Here is a 26,208-nt window from a genome sequence, read left to right as displayed (position 1 = left end):
ATTATTTCTCAGTAATATTTTAATTTTTTGTCATTGAACAAATTCCATTTGAAGTCTCAGAACTGATTATTTATTTAATGTATTATAATAAATATTTCAGATCACACATTTGAATAATCTTAATTGAAAACTGTCACTATCAACAATAATAGAAGATTAAGGGTTGACATTAAGAAGTAAGTTGTATAAGGATGAGAACTAAACTGTGTAAAAAGTAACTTTTGAATTCTAGACAAATGTTGGTAAAAATTGTTAATGTACTATTTCTGTTGTTTCTATGCCTTTCTATTATTAATGCATTATTATATTAATAATACAGAATTAGTTAATTTACAGAGATAAATTTACAGACAAAGTAGAGACAAATACACATTAGACTCACCCTTATATACGTAAAAAAATATCAGACTATATAAATTGCACTCTTTTGAGTAGTACATTAGCATGTCTTCCTGTTAAATTGTGAATAAAATGCTTGACCTTTGTTGGATTGTCCTATCATCCATTCAAAATGTTTGTTTTCACATGTCAACTCAATAATGGTACAGTTAGATTCTTAAATTGATACTAGTAACTCTAGTAACGTAACAAGTGAATTATAATTACTTATTTTTCAGCTACGATAAAGTAGAAAAGGTTCCAAATTGGGTTAATATAAGAGAAGAATGTCTTGTAAGACTATCCTCTAAAGTAAAATGAAGAAATTTAAACCAAAATTGATGTAGAAGGTAAAATGCCACATTTGGCCACCAATTACACTTTTGGCTTAATTAAAAACATATGAAAAGAGATTATGGGAATTAAAATTGTTTTTTTACATTAAAAAACCAGTATTTTTGATACCACTTGATATTTGATAACTAATTGACAATGCTTTCTAATAATTATTTTAGTCAAGTAGGTGATCAGCCTTCAGTGTCTGACACATGCTGACGACGTTTTGGGACTAAGACATGCCGATTTCCTCAGAGTTTTGCATACGCCCATCGACAGTCCATTGGTGTGCAGCCGGATTTTGAACCTACGACCTCGGAGATGAGATTCATATTGTACGCTTAACATCTAGTTAAAATATTGTATCTGAAAAATAAAGTTTAGCTCTTAACATTTCAGGTGTACAAAACTAAACTATAAACTAAAGAAGTTGCTAATGATCTGTTACGGCGCAGGTCGTTCAATATAACATCCGTAACAATATTTTTATAAGTTGGTATGTATAAATAAAAATTAATCAATTATATGCAGTGTACCATGTAACTTCCTTCGATTTAACGTCGAACTCCCTAAAGCGTCGAAATCAATTGGCTTTGGTTGGTTTAACTTGTCTTCCATGCAATGATACACTCTACATAGCATTACACCTACTCTCAATAATGACAACAATTGAGTAATAAAGTTTTTAAGTTGCTAAAATTAGTAAAAACTGCGCAGCTGTGTACTTTCTCTCGTCTCTTTATTATCCTTGCCCGCAATAAATTCGACTGTCAGCATCATGCATACGAACTTTCTAAGAAATTCGTTCTTTTGTTTACAAATTGGGATTGATTGCACGTGTAGACTTGTTGACCAGGACTAATAAGTAGGAGTCATGGATTATCTATACGTTTTTCTTCTCTCCATTTAACGCTAACACCATACTATGCACAGTCCCCTCATTGTCGTTATATAGAGTTTACACTGTATATCCAGTTAAGTACGACATGTCGTCAAAAAACACATTGAAACTAACATCAAGAGACCGATTCCATTTCGAATCGCATTTACTCCCAAAAGATAGTGCTTTATAGTAAAAAATAAACATATGTAGTGGCCAGCATATGTCGCAGCCAACTAGCTTAAAAAACTGTTAAATTTAAAGCCTAGCCGCTTAAGTAAACAGCCCGGTTTAACTAGCGGCCGGAACTCTTCAAACTGTCAATATGGTGCCTGTAAACTGCAACTTTGATGATGTTTTCCAAAGTATAATGAAAAACAACAAGTACAATGGAAGTGTCTAATGATAATTATAATGTGAACTTAGCTGTGACTGACTCGAGCAATTTAATTTTTAAAGAAATATATTTTATATCTTACATAAACGTTACATTACGTTTTATCTCTTTAATTTCTGCCTAGTGACCACTCTATCGTACGATTGGCCCAAGCATTAACCCGTTTGTTAATGTTGTTGCAAACGCTACGGCTGAATATCTTTCAGGCCGCGACTTAAACGGCGCTCTTTTGTTAAAATGTTGTTAATTGAACAGCTTATTAAGCTAGTTGGCTGCGACATATACAAGAAAATTAACCAAATACCAATCTATATACAATTAATGACTTAAAAAAACTTTTTTTATTTATAGGTGGCCAGTATCACTTCGAAGTTCGAAATAAAACTTCGTGTTGTTCGACATTGTCCAAAGAGGTCTTTAGCAAAAAAAAAAAAAAATTCACATACTAATCACCGTTTCAGCATCCGAAACAACATGAGAACCACACAAAATAATCTTTCCCTTTTCCGGAAGTCAATTTTAAAGTGATTTAAGTTTTTCAGGCTTTGTGAAACAAGATGGAGTGTGAAATAGTATTTAAAGAAAACTTCTCTATTGTATTAGAAACCTCAGCGCCTGTCACGCAAAATGCGATTGAACTCTATGCCGCTGCTGCCAGAAGTTCATTTATTCTTGCATATCCAAATTGGCATTTATAAAACCTTCTTGTCGTGGTTAAAGGATGTAGGCCGGAAGTCAGAATTGTTGTTGTAAGTCGGTTACGAAGAAAGTCGGTGTCAAGGAAGAGATCGCATCAGTCAGCACAAGGAAACACTAATAGGTGACACCAGCAGAAAACTAACTAAAAAACCGGTTTATTGAGGAAATCCGCCAATCGTTCGTATAATTGAAATTACACTCAAATGGACACGACGTTGATGGCTTGTTTTCATACGTGTCGAAAAATGTATGATTTGCCCAATTTCAATTATGAAGTTGTTGTGTGGAAGCGACTGTGGTGTAATAATTTAAAATTTACAGATTTATCCATTCTTGTATTAGAAGAGGACAAGAGCCAAGAAAAAGGAACATTTACTAATTTTAATCGCTCTGCCGTACATACCGTGTATAGTAGAGCGATTACTTAGCAGCCTTTGGAACCTTAAAATTTGGCTCAGAAGTATATAAATTTAAGATGTTTTCACGAAAATTACAATTAAAAATCCCTTTTATCAATTTTCAAAAAAAGATATTTTTTAAAGACTAATTTGTTAACATTTATTTTAATTGCCTAATATATCTTATTATTAGTTAAATGTTCTATTTATTATTCAAAACTTTCCCATCTGCACCTACTATTGGTAATATTATGTTTTCTAAAATAAAGGACTATACATGTTTTATAGTCGACATATCAATGTATTTATAGTTAGAAATGTAAAAGAAATCGCTAGAAAATAATGAATTCCTTCCTTGGAAAAGACACAGTTTTATTTATTTATTTAGTAGAAAGATTATTATATCTTTAAAATCTCGTAAAATATAACTGTTAAAGTGTTAAAAATTGTGTTTTAATACATATTTAATGCAATTTTTTATCACTTGTGCTTTAATAGTTATGGCCCTAGAACCATAGTACCTCCGAGGTGAATTGATCAACAGATTGAATATGCGATAAAAGTATAAATATAATTTAAAATCTGTCTTTTATAATTGCATTGCTTGTGCTTTGATGATTATGGCCCTAGGACCATAGTATCTCCGAGGCGAATTAATCGACAGAAGATGCGATAAAAGTATAATTGTAATTTAAAATCTGTCATTTTATAATAGTAGTATCAATTTCATAGTTACAATTAAATGAGGCATCGATTTGACATCGAAAATGATTATCATTAAGTAGTAGTAGTAAATAAAAGAGGATAGGAGCGGTTTTTAGGTAATCTCCCCTAACTTAGTTAATTATCCATCTTCGTATGCCTGTATTCGTATGTAAGTATTATATTGTCTTTCTGAAGAAAAGAGAGACAGTGGAGGACCACAGGATTATTATTGTATATTGTAGGGACAACCCTATTATATATCTTGCCTTATTTACTTATTGAAGTCTCCCACAACCTACAGCAGCACTAACTATCGTCTTTCTCCTGAATCAGGTTCCGAGTTTGTCCGTGTGTTGCTTAGTAGCAAGTGGAGATATTGGAAAATATTCTTAGACACACAGTCTGTTTGCTACACGGTCTAACGTTGTTACGTTGTTTAGCATTTTCTTACCTGTCTATAAAGCCTCGCATGTATTCACGAGATACGAAGTATGAGGGGAAATCCTCCAAAGTTATTACTCGCCAAAATAAACTTTACACTATTGATAATCAAGGGCACCGTGTCACTTGATCGTCTGAAACTAGCTTAGGCGATATGTGGGTCACTAACCATAACCTGCTACGTGGGTCGGCGGTACTGTGGCAGGAAGATCGTCGATCGACGAAACCGACATAGAATGGCTATCTCCCAGCATAATCCCTCAGTGCCGATACGATAGGGTTTAAAAAAATACATTGTTACAAAGTACGAATACTTATACTTTTATTTTATTTTTGTGTATTTACTGTCAATAAACTTAAGAACCTAGATAATAGGGTCTACTTATTATTTAAATAATAATACTATGATGTTTGGAAGAATTTAAATTATGGCCTTCTACAGGCACTGCCTATCTCTCATTTCTAGAACATTGTGGTCTTCTGCTCCCACGATGACCGGATTCGTTTGTGGTTATGCATTTATACGCATTCGGCTGAAAAACAACAAATAAAGGCAGTGAGTATTCAGTAATTTACTCATTTCACGTAGTTTTTTGCGAATCGTGGTTGGTTCGCCTTCTCTGCTTTAATCTAATAACAACATATTGCAATGGCCAGTGAGTATATTTATTTATTGACACATATATACGAAATTATAGGGAACGAAATATAATTTAAATTAACTGAGTCACAGACAGGTCAACTTCAAAGAACATTTCTCTGGTTTGTTAGGTCAATATATGAGCAGTGTTGGCCTAGTTGCTTCGTGCGACTCTCATCCCTAACAATTGATCATGAAACACATACAGAAATCTGAGGCCCAGAGCTAAAAACGTTGTAGCGCCATTGTTTTTTTTTAGTTAGGTCTACATAAAGAGTAATTTAATTTCTTTTGCATAAACTGACTAAGTGGGTTTACTTTTGTTGTTGCTACCTTTAAAAGTTTTACATGTGACGTAAAAGTTAAACATTAATGCTTAAAAAAATGCCGCAACCAATACTGAAGCCGTTATGTATATTTTTATTGCTAGTTATTACAATTTATATTATAAAAGCTACCCCTACGAACTTTGTTATTCCTTAATGTGATTTTACTTAGCCTATTTTATTAGTATATACCATTGAACATTTTGATATGCTACCCCAAAGACTTCGGTTTTCCGGAATGACAACTTTTTAGGTTTTTCTTAACTTTTTTCTCTATATAAAGAGTTCAAGTCCTCAGTATTTTTGTATGCTGTATCATAAAATTTAAAAATTTTAGGGTACACCAGCCTTAAAATTTAGGGGGATGAAAAATAGATGTCCGATTCGCAGACCTAACCGATATGCACACAAAATAAAATAATAAAAAATCCGTCGAGCCATTTCGGAGGAGTTTAATTACAAACTCCGTGACACGAGAATTTTATACGTAATTGTAAATGTATATTAGATTTAATAAAAACAAATTAAAGAGATAAATGTTAAGAAAAACACTTTTTGAACGGATTAAAGCTATGTATTATTATTAAAAACTTATAATTATTTACATAATTCTAAATTTTCATTTTTTTCCGACGTTTCGCGTGCTATTCAGCGTGCGTGGTCACGGTGAGATAAATGTTATCGGATTAGGCTGAGATCTATTTCAATTTTTAGAATTCTTCAATAGACAGTACATAGTTTGACGATAAGATATGTAAACATTAAAATTTAAATTAAAACGCATCACGGTCCAACCTAACCTTTATACTCTCATTAGTATAAGAATTAATATGTATCACGTAAATCATCTTAAGTATCAATAAATTGAATGTTATATTTATACTTCTTGACTATTTGTAATATAAAATATCATATTCCTAAATATTGCTTTAGTTCCAATTATTATCAAATCTCAAAGAAATTTCTTATAACTGAGGTGTTGCCTTAAGAAATTATCTAGAGTTGTCAACTTTTTTCTGAAATGTGACGTTACTCATCGCTATACAAATATATTTAATAAAGATTAAAGCCAATTAACTACGACTGAAAGGAGATAGAGAAAGGATAGGATAAAGGGAATAGATGCAGTAATAGTAGTAGCATTATTTACGATTTTTTAATCACAAAAACTACATTTGTTACAGATCGTGGACCACCTAACCACATCACGAATGGTATTCAGGCAGCTGTGATAGAATGGATTAGATCTCTGGACTTAGAACTGATTAGCTTATTACTGTCAAGAAGCTGGCCAATGTCAATTTTAGATAATAGCGAACCTCAATGGAGACCGACTGAAGTAACAGATACTGACAATGTTGTAAGGATAGATAGGAGGCAAAGATTGCTTAGATGGGATAGAAGACCGCTAAATGAGATATTTTTAGATGGGTTTGTTCCAATCGTAACTAGAGAGAATCCTGATTGGGAAGAGACAGACTTGTATGGTTTTGCAAAAAATAATAATCCTTCCATCTTTGTATCAACAACAAAACACAAAGAAACAAAAAAACGTATGTCTGGACACCCAGAACTGCTAATCGCGGGATAGTATATCAATACGAAATTTATGCTCCTGGAGGAGTCGATGTCAATGAGTCTTTATTGCATGAATCACCTTGGCCTAATCAAATGGAGGTTGCGTTTCCTGGAGGAATACAAAATATATACATTAGATCAGCAAGAGAGCTCCATAATGGGAGAATTCAAAGAATTTGGGTGAATCCAAATTTTTTAGATCCCAACGAATTAGAACCCATTACGTCTTCTTCAAGAACACCGAACGTTATATGGAGAATAGACCACCCTGATGGTGGTCATAAAGATCTTGATGGCCGTTCAAAGAGATCAGCGAGCTTGGATGATGATTTGATGCATGGTGGTGCAGGTGATGTAGTAGAAGATACATATGGTGATGAGATTAACTCAAAACCCTTTCCAGATGGTGAATTTACAATTGAGAGTATTATAGACAATAACTTCTTTGTGGATTTGACTCAAAATGATTCAGGTGCAATTGTTCACAATCACGTTTATAATGGTGGGGAAAATCAAATATGGGTACTTAGTTATGATGAAAATAAAAAGTGTTACAAAATAAAAAGTAAACAAAATTCCAGTCTATTATTGAGTTGGAATAGTAATGATACGTCTGGAGAAATAATTCTTCGAGGATACATAGAGAGCGGTAGCAAGAATCAATACTGGCTAATTGAACAGACGAACGAATATTTTAGATTTAGGAATCTTGAAAATCTAAGTATGGTGATAACTGTTCTGAATATAGTAAATGATTATGGTGGAAAAGAACTTGCTGTGCAAACTGAAATATCTACTAGTGGTAAAAGAAACTCTCAGGAATGGAAAATTAAACCAATGTCTTTTCAGCCGATCCCAAATGGCCATTATTATATATTCAATCGCGATCTGTCAGATAAAGTTGTTGACTTTAGTAATACAGGTGATTCGTTGGTTCATGGTCATGCCTTTATGGACAGTGACAATCAAAAGTGGAACTTTGCTTACGATGGTGGGAAGCAAGCTTATAAAATATCAAGCTATCAAAAACCAAACCTATTTTTGAGCTGGAATGCTTCCTCAAAAGAAATGTTTCTTCGAGCATATACAGAAAGCGGTAATAAAGACCAGTATTGGCGCATCAAGCGGACTGATAATAAGTCTTATAGATTCAGGAATCTGGAGAATTTAAGTTTGATTTTGATGTTAAATAAAGAAGCCAATCCATATGGTGGAATAAATCTTATAGTACATAATTCTAATGGTGACAGTAGTTTCTATTCGTATTGGAAAATCAAACCCGTCTTCTATCAATACATTCCAGACGGCGATTATCATATATTCAACCATAACTTCCCAGACATAGTTGTTGATTATACTAATCAAGAGGGAGCTTTAGTCCATGGGCATAACTACTTTGGAAATAATAATCAAGTATGGACATTTGTCTATGATGGGAATAAAAAAGCTTATAAAATAAAGAGCGGTGAAAGTTCAGATCTTTTCTTAACCTGGGATAGTAATGCAGCGTCCCATGAAATGTTTCTACGAGCATATACTGAGAGTGGTAGTACGAACCAATATTGGCGACTCGAACAGGCCAATAACGGATCATACAGACTCAAAAATCTACATAACTTTGATAAGTTTATAGCTTTAACGACGAATTATAGTCCCTACGGAGGCATAGAACTTCTTGTCTCTAGTTCTGAGGAAAGTGGAAACAAGTGGTATTTAAAAAGAATTGGGGAAGTAAGTTTGCCTAATGGTAAGTTTAGAATTGGAACAAAATCGAATTATAAAAAAGTTATTGATTATAATCGAGAATATAATTTGATTGTTATGGATAATGTAAATCTTGTTACTAGCGAATGGGAACTTAAATACGACTCAAATATAAAGGCATACAATATATATTCTGCAGATATCAATAACTTAGGATGGATATATCAAAATAAAAACTTTTTTGTTAAGCTGGGCAATATTGATGGTCCTGATCATGGAGATAGGAGATATTTTTGGATGATAGAATATAGCATGCAAAATGGCTGCTATTTAATAAGAAGTTTACACGAGCCTTCTCATGCTGTGGGTTATTCCGACAATAAGTCAGTCATAACTGATACATCAACTTACTCCGATAATCAATTGTTCCATTTTATTCCAATTTAAGAATTTTCAAAATGAATACAATAGCTACAAGTCTGGCTTAGTTATATCTATAAATTAATCAGTGATATCTGACCTAGCCGTAATACTTTTAATTCACTTTAAACACAACGTAACTGAAATTTGTGTCGGTAAATAATATTGTTTCTAAAACAATTTTTTTATTTCTAAGAATTTCGTGTTGTTTTTATATTAATTTATACTTTCGCCATATTGTGTTCTCTACTTGTAGTGTTAGTAAATAGTAAATAATTATGTTAGAGCAGTGTTGGCCTAGTGGCGACTGTCATTCCTGAGGTCGTCTTGCCTATTAGATTGACTATTGATCATGAAACAAATACAGAAATCTGAGGCCCAAACCTAAAAAGGTTGTTCTACAGATGTTTTTTTTAATAATTATGTATAATGTAGGTTGAGTTAATATATAGATATAGATGCGCTAACATCGAATAAGCTTGCTCTAACGTATTCTGGTGTCAAACACTGTAGCGGGAGCATATATTTATAGGTATATCTCTTATTATAACATAATAATCTAGCTGTAAGATTTAAAATTGATATAAAATACAATGTAACACTAACTTCAGCTTTGTCAATAAACTATATATACTTTTTACTTTTTTCTCTCTTCCTAACGTCGATACTAATTTCGACTTCAAATTTCTTAAACCGATCATTTCGAAGCATGTATTATTTCGGTGTAGTACTACAGTACAGTTTATATATATATGAACTACTTTATGATTAGGAAATAAATAACGAATAAAACGGAAATATTGTTAAGACCTTCGAGAAGTTTGCACTAGTATGATTCCCGCAGGTCAAAAATGCTTTGGGTCGGACATAATATGGGTGTAAGTCTCGTCTCTGAATGTTCTAATAATTAAATATTTCCAGAATCAGTGTCGTGATTGTGGAATTAAGTAAGCCGAGTTAGGAGTTTTAAATGTATATGTCTTATGTTGGAAAACATGAGAGCAGTGTTGGCCTAGCAACTCAGTGGTCGGCACAGAACCCAGAGGTCGTTTCAATGACGACTCTGCGACCGAATTTTTCTTGTGTTGCGCATCGAACACTTGCTCATAAGCCTTTATTTTTGTCGAAGATAATCCAATACGTATGCAACGCTTTCGTTAGACAATCCTTGTGCTTCCGAATTATGATGATAAACAGGTAGGCACCAGTTTACCTATTTGTTCAACCTATGATCTATTGAGGATCAGTGCTTATAGTTTATTTATATTAATACATATATTTTATAATGTATGTGCCGTATCATAATTAAACAAATTTCCACTCCACGCGAAGTCACAAAGCCGAATTGAAAAACCTCATGATAACATCAATGATTATTTTATTTTATATTTTAGATTATTACTATAGTGATTTATTATTAAAAGTAATATATGATTAATTTCAACCTAAAAGACAATAATGATTAATGACGATGGCAGCTGACAGGAACGCCTTTGCTCCGACATATTAATATTATATGTAAAAGGGAAAGAAGTCTTAACTGAAATCGACAATAAAAGGTTCCATTGGCTCTTTCGATACTTTTTTTACCAAAACACTAAAGGGATTTATGTAATAAAGCATGCTAAGTGCTGAAATATAAGTTGTAGTGCTTTTGTTATTATTATTTCTTTAGTTGTCATAATAAATAGTAGGTACATAATTTTGAATATTTCTCAATTCTTAGCCATCTCCAACCAAAACTGAGCACACATCTGAGGATCGATGGGGATTTTTAAAACTTTAAAAAGTTTGTGTCAACTAAAAAAGTTTGTTTCGATATCTTATCACCAACTTACAAGAAATGAATATTATTATAAAATAAAGCACAAAAAAGCAAATCTATAATTTATACATAAGTGAACAGGATTTTTCTTTGTACAAATTGGTGAAAAGACAATATTAAAAACGTCCTGCGAGTTCTGTATGCCAAGAACTTGACATGATGACATAATTTTAAGGGATGATTAACGTAAATTAATTCCGAACGTAATTTAGTTTCTTCTAGTTCTGCATTTTTATTTTTATTACAGATCGTCATCGACAAATATTTCGCCGTGACTCAGAAGCACTATATTGTCAAAAATTCAACTTGTTCTAAAATATCTGTCTAAAAGGTGTATTATACAATTAGTTAGTTATTATTTATAGCATATCAACGACAAAATATTTATCTTTAATCTTTTTATCGTAATACCCCGAATATTGAATCAGACCATTATTATCATAAATAATACATAAACAACAACAACATTATATTTTTATCGTTTACATTGAATATCTATACATAATTGGGATCCAGTCTTCTAATCACACCCGACTTAGCCTAATTAAATATGAAACGTGAAGCCCATAGCAAAAACGCAAGTATTTGATGATTACTTTGTTATTTCAAAATAATCAAGTTCAATTTTATTGATAAGTTAGTACTTGTGACTAATTCAAGTATTATGTATCTAAAATACGTATTTGTTTCAATCATTTTACATATTTGGAATGAATATGAATTTCATATTTATCTGATTAATGTCAACTCTAACAATTATGAATCATTTCTCTATCAAAATAATTGTATACCTACCTTTTACGAGTAGATGTAGTAAAGCCCCGATAAATGGAATCAAATAAAAAAAAATGTTGATTCCAATCAATAGGTTCCTTGTAAATCTTAGCACACAGTAACCGTGTAAACTCGTCAGCTTTAATATCTGGATCACGTTATTGGGTGATAAAAAATGTAAATTAGACAAATTCAAATTAAAAATTTAATTTAGCAAAATAAAACCTTATCTTAAGATATATAGATCTAATTCTAAAGACCAAAAAATATACTTAAATTCAGCGTATAATAATAATAATAAAGCCCGTTTAATTTCCAATCATGACCAAAAGCTTAAAATATGCAGCTTAGATTTTTACCTTGTTATCCTATATATCCTAGCTACCTTCAGTACCGTTGATCGAAACCCTTTCATGGGTAAAGGCCTGCTTCCTACAGCTTTGGTCAACTACCTCCATCTATGGCTTTCTTTATCCATTCACTTTTTGCTACCGCTTCTATTTGATCCACCTTCTTCCCCTTGGTCCTTACAGTACAGTTGACCTTAAATTCCGCCATTTATTTGTGTATTTTGCTATATGCCCCGCCAATTGCCACTTCTGTTTTATCGCTATGTCTTATTTTTTACTAATTCTAAAACCACAATATAATCATAAAAAAGTTAAAAAAATATTTCAATTTATTTTCGGCTAACTACAAATCATAATAATATCATTTGTCTTTGTTAGTCATACATACATTTTATTATCTATACATTTGTCTCATAAATATTGACAATAATTAATACAATGTTTACATAATTTGTTTTTGGCCATTTTCCTTTTAGATGGTATGTTTAAGAATATATTATTAAATTGTCCAATGTAGAATTTTAATATTATATTTACGTAAAAAATGTTAATTATGTTTAAATACTTATTTCTATTTAGAGAAAACAAATATGCACTTCTATTTTTCCTAGTCAGGATTTTAATTTAAAGTCTTTGTCTAGCTAGTCCCTATAGGGTAGATTTTTGCGTGAAAGATATTACAACAAAAGATAAAGTAACCTTTAAAATAATCACGGTAATGTTGATTCATGTGATGTATCTCAATGAGAATTTTTTACTTGAACCACCAACTCATGCGCACAGTCTTCCCGCTAGTCGGACTCGTGACTTGTGCGCTACCGCTGTTAAAAATAAACTGTTAAAATCCTGTGGGACCCTAAGCTCCTAAAGGGTATTTAAGCACAATAATAAGCAGGGATAACACTCTGGGACAAATTGACGTTGGCGTTTCAGTAGTTTTGAGGCATTAAAATTAATAATTCGACCTTGTATTTTTATTGATTTGATACAAATGTATATGACATCATAAACAGTACTATTAATTATATAAGTACATCTATTTCGACAATTTCTATTTAAAACTTATTGTTGATGTTCCTTTGTTCTTTGATTGTTGAAGCTTCGGATCAAACATTGATCATAATGTACAATATCTGAACATAAATAATTAAATACTACCTCACGTGACATATACAAATGGTCTTATAAAATTAAGAGTGTATGCGAGTGATCATGATTATTCATGCAAGTATTTCACGCAGACAGTCAGTGCATTTTTCGCAAATTTTGTATGTACATTTGGCAACCCAAGCTGACTAAAAAATATCAAATAAAAGCACGCGCTTGTTGTGAATGGCTCATTCCACTTCGTGGTCCGCCAGCCGTCCAGTTGGTTGTAATTTGTTCAGCGTTTTCATCGGATCATCAATTGCAATGTCTAGTGAGTAAATTTATTTATTTAAACGAATAATATGTTTTATATACTTTAACCCAAGACATTCCTTTTGAACGATAGTGAAAACAAAATTGAATATTCACGTATTCATTTTATTTACGATCTGATGTCATTAATTGGCAAAAATACAAAACAAGGCATTGCATCTTGTGTTTGGACATTCGTGTTTTATAGTAAAAAATATATTATTGTCTTTTTAATGTAATTATTTATTTATTGGTTTTTAACTTTTGTTTTGTGTCATTGTGTAGATATTATTATTATAAGTGTAGCTATGGTAATTCTGAAAATCAATTAAAATTAATGATTTTGAACACATTTCACAACATGAACTTGTACCTGTTATGCATGTTACTTTTCTAATGCAAATTACTTAACGTGCAATAAAAAGTATACTAAATAATATTTTGTTCGTTATCAAGATGCTGCATATATCACTCACAAAACAAACACATGCAATTCTAAATGATAACGTCCTACTTCGAAAGAGATAATAATTTCATTCACCTTTTGAAGTAATGATCGTTATCCGCTTGAATTTCCTGTAAATTTATCGATATCGCATAAGAAAAACATTATTCAACACTCAAAATATCTTCACAACGTGAACGTTTTAACAAAGTTATAATACATCTTTAAGCTCATTTCATAATTATTCATATTGGCTGTATTGAAGTCATGAATCAATGTGGAAATAAAATAATAATATTACTTTTGGTAATAATAAATAGTGGATCAATCGCTATATAAAAGCTATGGATAAAAATTTTTTTCCATATTTTTTTAATTTTTATTAATTAATGCCCAGCTCGTTTTGTGACGATAGTCTTCGTCAATCCTATTCGATACCATTAACTCATATCCATGTTTGAAATTAGTACTAGTATATACAACATAAAACAGATCCTTTTTGCATTTCACTTCAAAGAAAAACTTGGCAAACATTAACAAATAAATAATAATAATTCAAAAATATCAAACAAAAACTTAGTCCATAATAAAACTGTATTTGTTTCAGATCGAGGACCACCCAACCCCATTACTAATGGTATTCAGGCAGCAGTGATAGAATGGATTAGATCTTTGGACTTGGAACTGATAAGTTTATTAGTGTCAAGGAGCTGGCCAATGTCAATATTAGATATTAGCGAACCTCGTTGGAGACCCACTGAAGTAACAGATACTGACAATGTTGTTAGGATGGATAGGAGGCAAAGGCTGCTTAGGTGGGATAGAAGACCGCCAAATGAAATATTTTTAGAAGGATTTGTACCCATTGTGACAAGGGAGGACCCGGATTGGGAAGAGACAGACTTATATGGTTTTGCAAAAAATAACCATCCTTCCGTCTTTGTTTCAACAACAAAAACTCAAAGAGATAAAAAAAAATATGTTTGGACACCGAGAAGTGCAAACCGCGGGATAGTATATCAATACGAAATTTATGCTCCTGGAGGAGTCGATGTCAATGAGTCTTTATTACATGGATCACGTTGGCCTAACCAAATGGAGGTTGCATTTCCTGGAGGAATACAAAATATATACATAAGATCAGCAAGAGAGCTCCGTAATGGAAGAATTCAAAGAATATGGATAAACCCTAATTTTTTGGACCCACTCGAATTGGAAAACATTGCTTCTTCTTCAAGAACTCCTAATGTTATTTGGAGAAGAGACCACCCTGATGGTGGTCATAAAGACTCCGATGGACGTTCCAAGAGATCGGCCAGCTCGGATGATGACTTGATGTATGGTGGTGCAGGTGATGTAGAAGAAGATACGTTTGGTGATGATTTTAATCCAAAACCATTTCCAGATGGTGAATTTATGATTGAAAGTATACAGAATAATAACTCCTTTTTGGATTTAACTGAAAATGAATCAGGTGGAATTATTCACAGCCACGTATATAATGGCGGGGATAACCAAATATGGGTATTTAGTTATGATGAAAATAAAAAGGCTTACAAATTAAAAAGTAAGCAAAATTCCAGTTTATTGTTAAGTTGGAATAGTAATGCTACGTCTGAAGAAATAATTCTCCGGGGATACACCGAGAGTGGTAGCGACAACGAATACTGGCGATTTGAACAGACCGACGACTATTATAAACTTAGGAACCTTGTGAACTTAGATATGATAATAACCGCTCAAAATAAATCTAGTGCATTCGGCGGAAAAGAAGTTATTGTAAATTCTGAAATTAATACTTCTGATGAAAGAAACTCACAGGCATGGAAAGTTAATCCAATCTCTTTTCAGACGATCCCAGATGGTGATTATCATATATTTAATCTTGGCATGTCCGACAATGTCGTAGACTTTTCTAACCAAAACGATTTCTTGATTCACGGTGAAAACTATATGGACAATGAAAATCAAAACTGGAAATTTACTTACGATAGTGGTAAGCGAGCTTATAAAATATGGAGTGGTCGAAGATCAAATCTTTTGTTGAGCTGGAATAGTAATGCTGCATCAAAAGAAATGGTTCTTCGAGTATATCCGGAGAGCGGAAGCAAGAACCAATATTGGCGCATCGAACGGACTGGCGATGAGTCTTATAGACTTAGGAATCTGGAAAACTTAAGTTTGATTTTAATGTTAACTGAAGTTAGCAATCCATATGGTGGATTAAATTTAATAGTTCAAGATGATTCGGATACTAATACTAATCTACATTCAAACTGGAATATTAAACCCATCGTTTATAAGTACATTCCAGATGGCGATTATCATATTTTCAATGATAACTTCCCAAATATAGTTGTTGACTTTACCAATCAAGAGGATTCTTTGATACATGGTTATAATTACTTTGGCAGCAATAACCAAAAATGGGCTTTCATCTATGATGAAAATAAAAAAGCTTATAAAATAATAAGCGGTGTACGTTCAGATCTTTTGTTAAGCTGGAATAGTAATGCAGAGCCACAAGAAGTGGTTCTTCGAGCATATACAGAGAGTGGGAGTATGAACCAATATTGGCGCCTAGATCAAGCCAATGACGGATCATACAGACTCAGGAATCTCATTAGCTTTTACAGGTTAATAGCTCTAACTGATGAAGACAGTCCTTATGGAGGTAGAAAACTTATAGTATCAGGTGCTACGGAAAATGGGAACACTTGGTATATCAAAGAAATAGGGAAAGTAGCTGTACCAAATGGAAAGTTTAGAATTGCAACTAAACCGAATTATAAAAAAGTGATTGAATCGAATCAAAATAATGATTTGATTATTTCTGACAATCTAAATCTTGTTACCAGCGAATGGGAACTTAAATACGATTCAAGTAGAAAAGCATACAATATATATTCTTCAGACGTCAATAACTTAGGATGGATATATCAAAATAAAAAATATTTTGTTAAGCTTGGTAATATAGATGGTCCTGACCATGAAAATTGGAGATATTTTTGGACGATTGAATATAACATGCGAAGTGGCTGCTATTTAATAAGAAGTTTACACGCGCCTTCTCATGCAGTGGGTTATGCCTACAATAATTCAGTCATAACTGATACATCAACATACTCCGATAATCAGTTGTTTCATTTTATTCCAATTTAATATTTTGATTGTGTTTTTCCACGCTGTATCCTCTTCTTGTGATGTAGTGAGTTGGTAAATTTATTTTTTAATCATTATGTATTTTTCAGTTATATAAACCATTACATGTCCTAATAGAGAAAAAGCTTACTCTAACGTATCATACTTATTCGTAGCTTGCGTATTATTTTTATTATAACAGAATTATATAGCTCAAAGATTTCAAATTTATTATAAATACAATGTATCACTCATTTATGTCAATAAACTACATATATTTACTATTCTCTTTTTCTCTTCCTATTTAATACAATTAATTACAGTGACCTACCGGCTAAAACGCTACTTGAATGGATGGGATATTTAGTCAGATTTTAAATTTTATAAGCCGATGATTTCAATACTGTAACACGGGTAACAAAAGATGTATTATTTTGTTGTGGTTCTAAATGCAGTTTATATATGAAGGATTTTTTTTTTTTTTATAAAATAGGGGGCAAACGAGCAGGAGGCTCACCTGATGTTAAGTGATACCGCCGCCCATGGACACTCTCAATGCCAGAGGGCTCGCGAGTGCGCTGCCGGCCTTTTAAGAATGTGTACGCTCTTTTCTTGAAGGACCCTAAGTCGAATTGGTTCGGAAACACCTCAGCGGGCAGCCGGTTCCACATAGCGGTGGTGCGCGGCAAAAATTGCCTTGAAAAACGCTCAGTCGTGGAACGTCGGACGTCGAGGTGATACGGGTGGAATTTTGTGTTTTGCCTCGACGTCCGATGCTGAAACTCAGCTGCAGGTATTAACCCGAACAACTCCTCTGAACACTCTCCATGGTAAATGCGGTAGAAGATGCAGAGTGACCCCACATCTCTACGCAACGCCAAAGGATCGAGCCGCTCGGAGAGGGATTGGTCATCGACGATTCGAACCGCTCTTCGTTGGATACGGTCAAGTGGAAGGAGCTGGTACTGGGGAGCCCCCGCCCAGAGGTGAGAACAGTATTCCATGTGGGGCCGTATTTGCGCTTTATAGAGTTGCAAGCGGTGGCCCGGAGTGAAGTACCGTCTCGCCTTGCTGGGCACACCAAGCTTTTTGGAGGCTTTGTTTTCGAAAAGAGGAGTAGCGACAAAGGGTATTTTTTTCGCGGAAAACGCGCAAACTTGTGTCTTCTTGGGGTTAAATTGGACTAGGTTTAGTCTACCCCAGTCCGAGACTCCACGTAAAAGAGTTTCGACTTCAGACACAAGTTTGTTCCGGTACTCATCGACAACTGCCCGAGAAATACCTGCCCATCTATGAGTAAGGTATACTAGAAGGTCACCAGCCGAACGACCACGACGAAAGCCGTACTGATAATCGCTAATCAGCTGGTGGCGCTCTAGATAACTCAAGAGCTGGCCATTAATAATGGATTCCATTATTTTGGAGAACAAGGAGGTTATTGCGATTGGGCGATAGTTGGATGGATCAGAGCGATCGCCTTTTTTAGGGATCGGATGTATCGAAGCGGTCTTCCAGCACTTCGGGACAGTGCCGAGCGAGTACAGGTACCGGAAAAGGCGCGTCAGGACCGGAGCCAACTCAGGAGCACAAGTACGCAGCACAATTGGAGGGATACCATCCGGCCCGCTCGACTTATGAATGTCCAAGGAAGATAGTGCTCTGCGAACAGGACGTTGCCGGAATGTGATTTCCGGCATTGAGTTATCACACCGCGAAATCGCCGGTGGTGATCTCCCCCGGTCATCCAAAGTCGAGTTGGACGCGAAGAGACAGCCCAAGAGGTCGGCCTTCTCCTTCGCAGTGTGGGCGAGCGAGTCATCCTCTCTGTGCAGCGGTGGTATCGATGGCTGACAAAAATTCCCTTGTACAGCTTTGGCGAGAGACCAGAAGGCTCGGGTCCCAGAAGGGAGTTGGGCCAATCTCTCGCCAAATCTGGCGATGTGCTCTGACTTTGCATTAGCGATTTCCCGTTTGAAGGACCTGGAGGCTGAGTTATATGCATTTTTATGTTCGCTGGTATTGGCATCACGAGATATCGCCGCTTCCGCCCATGCATTAAAGCATTCTCGCTTTCGACGCGATGCCGCCTTGCAAGAACGCTTAAACCAGGGATGTGACTTGCCACCGATCGGCACCGCAGAGAATGGAATAAAAAGTTCCATGCCCTGTAGAACCACTTCGGCGACAGAGGCAGCGACGGAATCTGGAGCTTCCGACGAAAAGCACATAGGCCCCCAAGGGTAGGACGCAAAGAAAGACCGCATCCCATCCCAATCTGCTGACCGATAGTGCCAAATACGACGACAACCCGAAAAACGGGGCCGAGGAGGGCGCGTAGTAGGCACAGTACTCCGGACCACACAATGATCCGATGAACCCAATGGCGGGTCAACAGAGACTTGATAGGTCTCCGGATGTGAGGTCAGCAGAAGGTCCAACAAAGAGGGTTTATGACCATCCACATCTGGTATTCGCGTAATCGCAGGGACCATTTGTGACAGGTCGTAAGCTAAAGCAAAGTCGTGAAAGGATCTTCCCGCGTGATCGGTGGTTTCCGAACCGAGCCAATCGGCATGGTGAGCGTTAAAATCGCCAAGTATTTGATTGGATTGGATTTCAGCGGTAGGAACCCCTTCGAGCAGGGAATCTGTAGCCATTTGGATGTGCTCAATGAGTCGCTCAGTTTCGGTATTTCCGCTATGGGACCTATACAGGTATGCGTAGAATCGCGGATGGTTATCGCAGTCTACGCGCAGCCAGAGGCTAGATAGGTCCCTTCCTTCAAGCGACCCGAGGCGACGAGAACAGATATCCTCTCTGAACTACACGCAAACTCCCGCCCGCGGCACAAATGAATGTTCCAATTTGTACCCCGGGTAGGAGAGGTAGGAAGTATCAACCGGGGAGGATATCTGAGTCTCAGTAAGGAAGAATAAGGCCGGCTTCGCAGTTTCGAGGTGAAAGTGAACCGCGTTAAGATTAGAGTTGAGCCCCCTAACATTGGTAAAGTCCACTGAGAACGTGGAAGGGGATGCCTTCGGTAAATTCTTCCGTTTGCCCCGAGATCGAAACCTATAGTTTACCTATAGTAATCTCTGTTTAAACTGCATCTTCATATTCTGGGGGGGGGGGGGGAATTGATGGGCTCCGGGAGTCTCACTCACCGCACGAAACGCGAGTACAATAAGATGAACCTATTGCATCACTTCACGCCGGTTTTCTGTGAGACAGTGGTACTGCCCCGGTCGTGCCTGCCCAATTGGCTGAAGCCCGAAAGCAACAGCATGGCACTCCCACTAGGAAGGGGGTTGACTGCAATTTGCAATCTGAATGTTTTATTATATTTTAAAAGTCATTAATTATTAATAATAAATTTAAGCCTACACTATTTCATGCGTAGGAATTTAATTACGGATTAAACGGATATATCCGTAAATGGTATACGGTGGCTGATGAAAATCTCACGGTGATTAATAAAAATCTAACAAGCGGTTATATATCTAAGTTAATTTTCCCGTATTAAATGTAAATATTTATTTATAAATGAACACTTTGTTGCAGAAACATACTACAATTGACATATATAAATGAAAAGGTGCATCAATAGATATTGTTACGAGCTAGGGGATCGGATAGAAAATGCCGTAGATTTCTTCAAGGGTTTATTTCTTGAAAAATCAATGAGGAATTTATGAGCACAAATTAATTGCAGAAATGCACTTATAACACACAAAAACACAGTCACTAATTACTTCACTTATGCACACTTCACACAGTACTTTATCACTTGTATTCACTTTATTCGCACTTTATCGCTTCGGTGTTTCACTCTATCGCATTCTAAACAATATTCGAGAACTCCCTAGGCGGGCTTGCTACTGAGCAGCGATTGCGCATTTCTAGAACGTCTGCACTCTTTGTCTCTTTCGCACGTTACTCCGTCGTTGTCGTACGGCGTTCTAGAGTGCTCAGTCTAGTTTCGAGAAAGTTTTGATCTTCTCTCTCTCTCGTATTATTTCGTCCTTGTCTCACACCTAGAAAGTTTGGTCTAGAATATTCCATCATCAAAGGGGTATACCTAGGCCTGAAAACGGGTCTCCTGAAAACTGCACCACTCGACTACACATGTTCTGAAACTGACTGAAAAAAGGTTTCAGCTTCCTGAAGACTATGGTAACATTATGGAAATTACAATTTTCTAATATGTGATTGACCCTCTCCTGAAACGGTCAGAAATCATATTACAGCCTGCTGAAAAGTTCTCTAACTAGTGGAAAAATCTAGAAACATTGCAGTCGACCCGTCTTCGTAACAATATGTTAAAATGTTTTGTCTTGTAATGAATTATGTATTAATTAAAGATTAAGAGCGTGTGTACGGAATCTCATAGTAACTGCCTAACTTCATAATTCCCATATTTAAGTCGCGTATTGTCTTTGTTATAAAAAAAATTTAATAAATCAATGGCGCTACATCCTTTTTATGTTTGGGCCTCAGATTCCTGTATCTGCTGCATGATCGTTTGTTAATCGAATAGGCAAGTAGGTGATCAGCCTTCTTCTGTGCCTGACGCTTGCCGTAGACTTTTTGGGCCTAAGGCACGCCGGTTTCCTCACGATGTTTTCCTTCACCGTTCGAGCTAATGTTAAATGCGCACATAGAAAGAAAATCCATTGGTGCATAGCCTTGGATCGAACCTACAACCTCAGGGATGAGAATCGCACGCTGAAGCCACACTGTATAATATTTACTCTGCTTTGTTATATAATAAAGATAATTGAGTAGCACTATAACCCTATTATTTATCATGGCTTCAGATTCGCATCGTAGGTGATGTCGTTTAATGGGATCCATGCCGTTTTTGTCACAATGTTTGCATTCACTCATTGGTCGCACCGCACAGCCCTCATTGTCACGCACGATCTCCGGCAGAGCCGTACACTAACTTAGCCAACACTGCTCTCCCGTTGTCAATCATAGGAACGTTTTAGACAAATCATAGATTAAACAAATTGCGTGTCAAAGGCGACCCTTAAGGTACTCTGGACTACTTGTTTACTACACTCGATCAGGGCAGTAGAATTAAAAGTAAAAAAGAAGTGAGAACGTAAAAACAAAAATATGCGGTCAAAAGATACAGTTCATAAATATCTCATGCATCTCCACAACACAAAAATAATGCGAAGCGAAGCAAGATGAGCCTTCGTAGCCAAGTAATTATTGTAATTCTTGTTAGGGCACGAAAATTATACACACAGTATCCGTAATAAAGAAATATATTCACTGTTTAACTTGTAAGTGATATGTCTGCTTCCTACCACGATACAAATTGGAATAAATCAGAAATGGCCTGGAGCAGAGTGAGGTAAAGACAATTTTGCGCCTCGACAAGATGGCGGCTCGATCGCTCATTCAAATGACAGGAAATAGTCAATACAATGATTAATTTTTGCAATCTTACTCAAATAAATCAACAGTAATAACTTTACACATTGAAAACAACGGCAGGTATGTCACCGTGTCACTTGATGGTCTCGAGGCAGCTTGACTGTGAGGCGATATGCTAGTCCCTAAGCATATCATACTAGCAACGCAGTAATTCTACCGTAAGAAGTTGTGCAATTTATTCAGTCCCTACATTATGTCTTAAGTTACCTATTAGTCAGATATTTATAAGGATAATTAAAATATTTATGCCCATACATACTGATACAATTGCGTACATATATACTCAAAATATTCCATTATTACACTGATTGATTCACCGAATAAATAACTTTGTAAGCCCATAAAAATATAATAAAAGATTATGAAATCCGACCATTTTTTTTTAATTTATCCTTTATTTTTACACTAAACACTAACTTTATTCTAAATATGACTTCATATAGCTTAACTCGGTCTTGTTGGTCGGTCAATGAGTGAGTGAGTGATAAAATAAAGAAATTTGACTTTAGAAAATATACCTTTCTTTGAAAATTCAGGCTTCTAATATTATACACAACGAAGTTGAATATGGCCCGAACTGCTTCGAGAAAAGAATAGTACTATTTTTCGCTCGACTCGACTTTCGCGGTCACACTGCCGTACCTCCAGATACGATAGGTTAAAAAAAATACACTAATGAAAATTAAATTTATATATTAAATTAATACAATAATCATGCCTATAAGTAAAGATGAAGTTTGCATCATATAAAAACCCTAAAGTCAGTAAAAAGCCCAGGGCCAGACAACATAACTAACGAAGCCCTAAACTTTGGAGCACCTATCCTGGTTCCATATCTGACAATACCTTTTAACATGGTAATAGATCAAGAAGAAGTGCCAAAACAATGGCGCCAATCAGATATAGTATTGCTGTACAAGAAAGGCAACCCACTAGACATTGAGAACTACAGGCCAATCAGCTTGTTATCTGTGAAATATAAATTGTTTTCTTCAAATTATTGAAGTACACAGTATTAACTGAGCAGAATATCAACAAAAATTGACAATAACAAACCAGTAGAGCAAGCAGGTTTCCGCCCAGGATATTCTACTATAGACCATAGCCACACTATTGAACAAATCATCGAAAAATATAATGAATTTAACAAACCACTCCACATAGCATTTGTAGACTATGCGAAAGCGTTCGACACTATAACGCATACATCCATTTGGGAAGCGCTAAAAAAGTAAAAAAAAACGTAAATGGAAAATATATAAATATATTACAGAACATATACAGCAATAGTGTTAGAAAAATAAAGATAGAAAACAAAGGTCGAGAAATTCGTATCGAAAGAGGCGGAAGACAGGGTGACACACTTTCCCCAAAATTATTTATAGCAGTCCTCGAAAATGTATTCAAAGGTATAGAATGGAATAAAAACGGTCTCTGAATAAGAAACAAACATCTAACTCACCTTAGATTTGCAGACGACATAGCCGTCCCCAGTGAGACCGCTACAAAACTAGAAAAAATGCTTCAACACTAGACAGGGAAAGTCAAAAAGTCGGGCTAAACATAAACACTACAAAAACAAGAATCCTATCCAATAGTATGTGCCAGTCAATAAGAGATAACAGTAAACCTATAGAGTATCACCAACCTTTTGAAGATCTTTTCTTGCAATAACATTGGTCCAGCATTATAGCAGTGTATTCTGAATGTCTTTTTGATGATCTTTTCATGTTGTGCTAAACATTCTGTTGAGTGGTCACTGCAGAAGTAGATGCTCAGCCACAGACAACTGAAATTATGTCAGATATCTCAATTAATTATTTTAATAAAAATAAAGTATTATGTGTGTGTTTGTGCAATATAACCCTTGCAGCGCTCCACTTCTTATACTAAACCGTAAAAGGATATGATACTTTTGAACAACAGGTATTTTATGAAAGTATTGCTGTCTCAATGAGCTCTATAGCTAAATAAACATGTAGCGAAAGGGGCAGTAGCACTTCAGCATGTTTTTACCTACACAAAATGGACAAAATCGAGGATTCATATTCCTTATACAAATGCTATCCTCCAATATATAGTTAGATTTTTAACAATCTGTCCTCTGCCTTCCTTATCCAGCTACCAGCCGCCTGTTTTCCAGGCATTAGAGGGGACACGCTTGTTTGAGATCTCTACATAAGAACTCGTCTTCAAGTACAGTAGCAGTCAGTTGTCTTTTAGTACTCATTCATAAAGCTATATTTTTATTACCTGATATGGATGACTTAATATTGATATGGTGCTTCAATGGTGCAGCTGGTGGTAGCTTTGTCATGGTACTTGTTTCAGAACAACCTGAAATTAATAAAGAAGAACCAATGCCAATACAGAAACTATTAAATTAATTAAAGAAATACAGGCAAATTATAAATCTTTTTTTTTGTAGTCGCTTAAAAACTAAATTATTTTAATAACCTGCATCTAATTGGGTGTTCACATTCATTTCCTGACTGACCATTTCACTAGGGTAAGGAAGTTTTCCATGAAAGCCTGAAAAAAGTTAAACAATTCACCAATAAAATCTTTATAAGACATTGAGTATTACACACAATAGTTAACCATTTCATGGAGGAATAAGTAAGACAATAAAAATTCAATTGCTATTGACGATATTTTGGTTTCTCAACCATTCAAGGATTAAGTAAATTAATTAATATTTCAATTACTTACCATTCAAATGAAGAGATGGAATCGGTTATTACGATTACAATCTCTGTCGGTGAAATGAACATCACAAACTTTTTTCTTTTTGAAAATCTCTACATTAGTCAATCCAAAATCACCAGTAAGATTTCAATTGCTGATGGGTGAATGATCTTTTAGGGTTTGGAAACGAATGAAGGCTGGCATCTGAAAAATAAGATAAAATATGTTTAGGTTGTTTTGGTTTATGTTGATTGGTCCTTATTTGGTTAAAATAAAAACTGTAGATTTATATACAAAAGTTATCCTACACTGGCCACTAGTGGTAACAAGATGCGAAGGGTGCGTAGACGATAAAATCGAGGCGCGGCAAAAAGTTGTCCTTTTCTGCGCGCAACCGTCGAAGGGTACGAACGTGTTCTTCTCAGAACAGTTCGATATCGTGGTCTTACGATGACGCAATTAACTGTTCTTTTCAGAACAAATTATTGTTTCATGACGATAACGTTTACAACTGTCCTTGTCAGGACACATCACTGTTTCATTACGACACGTACTAATCACCTACATATGCATGTCAATATGTTGATAAAGTTTTAAGATTCAACATTAAATCATGAAATAATATGTTTCACAGTGGCTTTATGTACTGAAATAAATAAAATTAAATTGCTGCTGATGCTGAGATGGATAAGACCACGCAATTTCGTAATTTAAATAATCTGTTCTGTTAATATGTATATCAACAATACATTCATAAACATATGCACTTACACATTTACACTGTACAACCGAGTGCAGAATCCCAACAGTAAGCCAGAGAAACTAAAAGCTCGACTGGACCGACGTGCTTACTTTCAGTATCTCACAATACAGAAAACAGGCTAAAATACAAAATGAACCACAGCAAAATGATAAGGCAACATACAAGAGATTGTAATTTGAAATTTTTGTTTTGACACTTTAGCAGTTGGGAGTTGACATTTAAATACCTGATATATCATAATTTTTCTTCTAAATTTTTTAGAAAATACCCTTTAGAAATATTTTGCTAAATTGAATAAATTAGTTGAATTGAATTATTTATTCACTTAATCTAACTCTAAATATGCGTAAAAGTAAATCAAAGTAGTTTTTGAACGTTTGAAATGGTAATCACATTCTTTATTAAAGCGGCATCTCTTGAGCACAGTAGAATCTAAGAGATTGTCTATAGAGGGCGCTACCATCGAAAAAA

General features: G+C 35.0%; 1 protein-coding gene, 2 long non-coding RNA genes and 1 pseudogene across 5 annotated transcripts; 3 read left to right on the top strand and 1 right to left on the bottom strand.

The window, feature by feature from the left end:
- The first annotated feature begins 148 nt into the window (after nt 1-148).
- On the top strand, nt 149-1,328 carry LOC123706795. The gene is made up of 3 exons (XR_006753429.1): nt 149-176; nt 618-728; nt 1,114-1,328. It is a non-coding gene; the product is annotated as an uncharacterized LOC123706795 (long non-coding RNA).
- Nucleotides 946-25,914, bottom strand: LOC123706792. 3 transcript variants are annotated; one of them, XR_006753427.1, is made up of 6 exons: nt 25,746-25,914; nt 24,999-25,178; nt 24,744-24,818; nt 24,540-24,623; nt 23,935-24,075; nt 946-1,080 (listed from the first exon to the last, which is right to left on the bottom strand). It is a non-coding gene; the product is annotated as an uncharacterized LOC123706792 (long non-coding RNA). The 3 variants fall into 3 exon arrangements; XR_006753426.1 differs by lacking the exon at nt 946-1,080 and adding an exon at nt 4,580-4,767 and having other exon boundaries at nt 25,746-25,913; XR_006753425.1 differs by lacking the exon at nt 946-1,080 and having other exon boundaries at nt 22,099-24,075; nt 25,746-25,911.
- LOC123706784 lies at nt 4,829-9,232 on the top strand (annotated as a pseudogene).
- On the top strand, nt 13,073-17,061 carry LOC123706780 (pierisin-like). The gene is made up of 2 exons (XM_045656219.1): nt 13,073-13,271; nt 14,305-17,061. Exons 1-2 carry the CDS (start codon nt 13,184-13,186, stop codon nt 16,857-16,859), a joined length of 2,643 nt encoding a protein of 880 aa, XP_045512175.1. The 5' UTR covers nt 13,073-13,183; the 3' UTR covers nt 16,860-17,061.
- Nucleotides 25,915-26,208: the final 294 nt, after the last annotated feature.

This window comes from Pieris brassicae, chromosome 3 (genome assembly GCF_905147105.1).
Source record: "Pieris brassicae chromosome 3, ilPieBrab1.1, whole genome shotgun sequence".
In the NCBI taxonomy this organism is placed as follows: domain Eukaryota; kingdom Metazoa; phylum Arthropoda; class Insecta; order Lepidoptera; family Pieridae; genus Pieris; species Pieris brassicae.
This window is presented reverse-complemented; position numbering and strand designations above follow the sequence as displayed.

Coding starts and splice junctions, on each gene's coding strand:
- LOC123706780 (XM_045656219.1), top strand. CDS start 13,184: ATGGCTCATTCCACTTCGTGGTCCGCCAGCCGTCCAGTTGGTTGTAAT. Junction 13,272..14,304: donor ATCATCAATTGCAATGTCTA/GTGAGTAAATTT, acceptor TATTTGTTTCAG/ATCGAGGACCACCCAACCCC.